Below are 4,256 nucleotides of genomic sequence, written 5' to 3'. Positions count from 1 at the left end.
TTCCTGCTGCTGTCAGAGCACACAGGAGGGAAGCTGGGCTGAGAAACAAAAACCACCACGTGGACATGGAGCTGTACACTGCAGGGCACCCTCAATCCAGTACAAAGGGGAATTTTGATTTGTGCTGCTCCATGAACCGGCAGTGCAATCTCTGACCTAGCAAACACCGTGAGGTTAAGCTGCACTTAAACAAGATCAGGAGGGCTTCACTTTGGATTTATCAGATTTACAGATGGTAAAACTGAAAATAAATAAATAAAAACTGCTGTCTCAGCTGAGCAAGATCAACCTAAAAAAAAACCCCAAGCAACCAACATAGTAACAACCCACTGGTGTGGCTGACGTGAGGACAAGATGCAGCAGCAACTCCACCAGGGTGCCCTAAAATAAGGTGATCTCCTTCCCTGGAGTCCTTATGCTCTGAACACAGACAAATGGCTTTGAAACTGTCACCAGAAATGTTTAGAGTCTCCCTCCAACCTCCCTGCTCCACAAGAGAGCTATATTTGTTTAAAAAAACCCCACAAACCAGGAATGTGTGATAAACACAACTTCATGTGTAAGGTGATCCTACAACAGCTTGTGCAAGCTGGGATTGCCGATTCCTCTTTTTGGTCTGGGCAATAAATGTAAATTCAGACATGCATTAATGTCTGCTGCAGATATTTTATCATCTGAGTATTCTCCTGTGGTCCAAAGCTGCCCAGCAGCTGCTGTGGGCTGCACACAGGGCACCAGCACTGCTCCAGCCCCACCTTCACAGCACACCCACAGCAGCAAAAATGGATTTATTACTGTACCAAGGGTCACTCTTCTTTAATGGAACATGCAACAGAGTAATGGAGGAGCTGGATTTTAAAAAGGGCAACTAAAAGCAGAAAATAATTTCATACATTTATTCTAAAGTAACTAGAGACCCAAGGGAAGCAACGCTCCCATTCTACACAGCTTCACCATGGTTTTTAATTGTTTTAAAGTATGCAAAGGATGCAGTTCTGCATGGCAGCTCTCAATAAGCAGCATGTGAATGTAAGATAGATGGGAAAAAAGTGACTTTCTTTTAAAAGTTTTCATTGCAATGACTATTGAACAGTCAAATGAAATGTAGCTCAGAGGTTTTCATTGCAATCAGTCTCAAACACAGACAAGTTCTGTGTGCACATAAAATGCAAGAACAGGAGTTCAAGCATGGATTACAAACCCAGATAAGCTGCAGGAAGATAGAAGTTGAAGACACTTGATAGTCATGGGAAGAGATTTGGATTTAAAACAAAAAGTTTGCCTTACACTGCCCAAGAAAAGCCCTTTGAACCAAAGTCATATGGAACCATAAAGAACCCAGCACAGAAAAAAAGAGGCATTTTAATGTAAATAAAAATTATACTCTAGGAAAGTTACAACACAAACTTTTATCTCACCTCTGGGAAAGTTACAACACAAACTTTTATCTCACCTCTGTGCATTATTTTATGCTTTTCTCTCAGATATGTGAGTCCTTTTATTACCTACAGACAAATGAAAAAGAAATTAATTTAGGAAGCAGAAGAGAGAGTTGAATGCTTTGTCTGCACAAGAATTCCAAATGCATGCAGCTTAACAAAAACCCCAAAATGTAATCACTGCTAATCAACACTGAGTTTTAATCTGTCCTTCCAGCTCGGACTAGACAAATGAAAAACAAACCCAAACCCTTCCTGAGTGTTCTGTGTACAGAGAGCTCTGTGCACATCCTTGCTGCAGAATGCAGAGGAAAAGGTAATGCTGGAAAATAAGGAAGTGTCAATTCAGCTCTTATCCAGAAGCATCAACTGATCCAAAAGCAGCAACTCCAGGCACACACCCCAGAATGTGTTACTCATTCCAGTGCCCACAGCTACCACGTACAAAGAGAAAGTGAAAAATGAAAAAGCACACTGAAAAACCTGGGAATATTCCCTCCTCCCTCCTCCCCCATCCCCTGGATGTGGCCCTGCCCAGCCCAGCCCAGAGGTGCCATCCCCTGCCCCACTCACCGCAATGCTAACTTTGCCCAGGATCTGCTCTGGAATCCTCCCAGCCTTTTTCAGCACTTGATCCAAGGAGCCACCATCCTAACAAGAAATATTTGAATAGTCAAACTTGAATCAAATTGCTCTGAAATATTTTAAGCAGGGCTGTAAACTGAAGCCTTAATTTGTTTAAAAAAACCCCAAGTTGCTCTTCATGTTTGCTTTAACATTGTTGTGGTGCAAATCTGAAATAAATAAATCGCTCCTCGGGAGGAATCAGTCAGGTTTGTGTTTATTTTAAATAAACATTTGGCCACTAACAACATCCACTCAAATAAACACTGCACACAATGCTCTTCCACAGCAGCACTTCCATGGTTTGGATCTCCTTAAGGCAGCACTGTCCACAAGCAGTGACAAGCAAGCAGGAAAGATTTCACAGGTTTCTGTGATTTTTACCAATGCATTTTTTTCCTGTCATAGTCATCCACCATAACCCTCCTCCTCCAAAGACAGAAAGAAAAGATTTTATTGATCCTGATTATGGGGCTGAAAACTCGTCCTACTGAAAGAGACCCCAGGATGATGAGAGAACCCAGATCCCTGTCCCACTCCTGTCCCAGAGCAGGTCCTGCCCAGGAGGAGCTGCCTCTGTCCCTTCTGCAGCTCCAGGGTGACTCTTCCAAGGGTGGTTTGGCACAGAAAGAACCAAAATAGGGAGAAAATGGTTTGAAGGTCCCCTGGTAAGCCATGGCCTTGTTTATTAGATTAAATAAACTGCCTGCATGCACACACACCCCCAGCAAAGGCAAATATATCCCACTGTTGCTAAGAGCTTTTCAAAAGGAAAACTGGGAAAAATGCTGTTTATTTTTAGCAACTGATTCAACAATAGACTTGTGCATAAGGTCTGGATTCTCTGGAGAAGAGAATATACAACCAAAGAAGAAATTGAAAAGTTATTTTTCCAATTTAAAACCATATCCTGTTGTCTGGATCAGCACTGGATAACTCCCAATACTTGCCATAAAGATCCAACTGGAGTAATTAATTGCCTTCTGCCTTAACCTCCCTTTGGAAGTTCCCATCAACATTTACACAGGGTGAAAGCACAAAAACTGGAACACAAAAGTTTATTATTTGAGGACTAAAACCTACAACTCTTATGAGAAGGGAAGTATATAAATACTTATCTGATCACGTATTTTTGTAAAAAACACACCCACATACTCCACACTTGATTAAAAATACACCAGCAGAAAAAAAAAATCTCTAGAAATCTCTTGTTAAACTAGTCTGAATTTCTGGACAGCTGTCTCTGCTGAGACACTGGTACATTAACCAGAATTTGTTACAGAAAAAAAACCTTTTCCCCTTCCCCGAGGAGCAGCTCTGATCCTAGGCAAGGCTGAACACAATTCAGCTGCCTTGTCTTGGCTGCAGCCTTCAGTGTCTTGCAGGAGCTGCCTCCAACCCTTTTGCCTGTTAAATACCTGCTGCTAAGCAAAGTCAGGCATTGATCTTGAATTTAGGGACCTAAAAATATCAAACACTCAAGTTCCATGCCCGTTCCACCTCCAACTTTTTGTTCGTAATCCTACTTAGGTTTTGTAACCCACTGCTAAAAATAAGATTTCTGAGTGGTAACAACTGAAATAAAAAAGACCACAGTGGAGATTTTCATCCAACCTTTTATCCAAAAAGAGACCAAAAACTTCTACCAATGATCTGCATTAAGCTTAATGCTAAATTAAGACTATAATAATAAATTATGACTATAATAATAGTATAATAATGATAATATAATAGCATAATAATAACATAAATTAAGACTATGATAATCCACCTCTCTTTTGATTTCATAACTTATTGATCAGCTGTTCTATGTGTAAAATGTTGTATCCAGTCTGGCTTGCACCAGATTCAGCACTGAGCCACTAGATTTCACCCTGCCTTCTCTCAAATTGAAAGTGTTTGTTGTCAGACATAATATTCCCTGTCAGATATATTATACCCTGCTTAGGAACCTACAAACCCTGATTGCTGCTGGTGATTTTCTCATTGACAAAAAAATTGAGACTCTTTAGGCCTTTTATTTCTCCTCTGGAATGTGGCAACACACAGGCTCCTTCAGCAACTGCAGCTGTGCACATCTGTGACATTTAACATATCCTCCAGCAATGCCCAGACAGTTTTTTACCACAATTTTTCCTATTTTTCACTCTTCCTCTCAATTTTGAGAGCTGGATTTCCCATGGCCAGCAGGAA

At 40.9% G+C, this 4,256-nt stretch overlaps 1 protein-coding gene across 1 annotated transcript in view; it reads right to left on the bottom strand.

The window, feature by feature from the left end:
* Positions 1 to 4,256, bottom strand: part of MAP2K1 (mitogen-activated protein kinase kinase 1) — a 20,288-nt gene that overhangs the window by 11,922 nt on the left and 4,110 nt on the right. The window contains exons 4-5 of the mRNA XM_031059658.1: positions 2,013 to 2,090; positions 1,454 to 1,505 (exon numbers count right to left, since the gene is read on the bottom strand). Coding sequence (XP_030915518.1) covers positions 1,454 to 1,505; positions 2,013 to 2,090 — 130 coding nt within the window. The remainder of the gene's footprint in view (positions 1 to 1,453; positions 1,506 to 2,012; positions 2,091 to 4,256) is intronic.

The sequence above is a fragment of the Geospiza fortis genome, unplaced genomic scaffold (genome assembly GCF_000277835.1).
Source record: "Geospiza fortis unplaced genomic scaffold, GeoFor_1.0 scaffold2, whole genome shotgun sequence".
NCBI classification, from domain to species: Eukaryota; Metazoa; Chordata; class Aves; order Passeriformes; family Thraupidae; genus Geospiza; species Geospiza fortis.
Note: the sequence above shows the minus strand (reverse complement) of the source record. Positions and strands in the feature narration are given on the sequence as shown.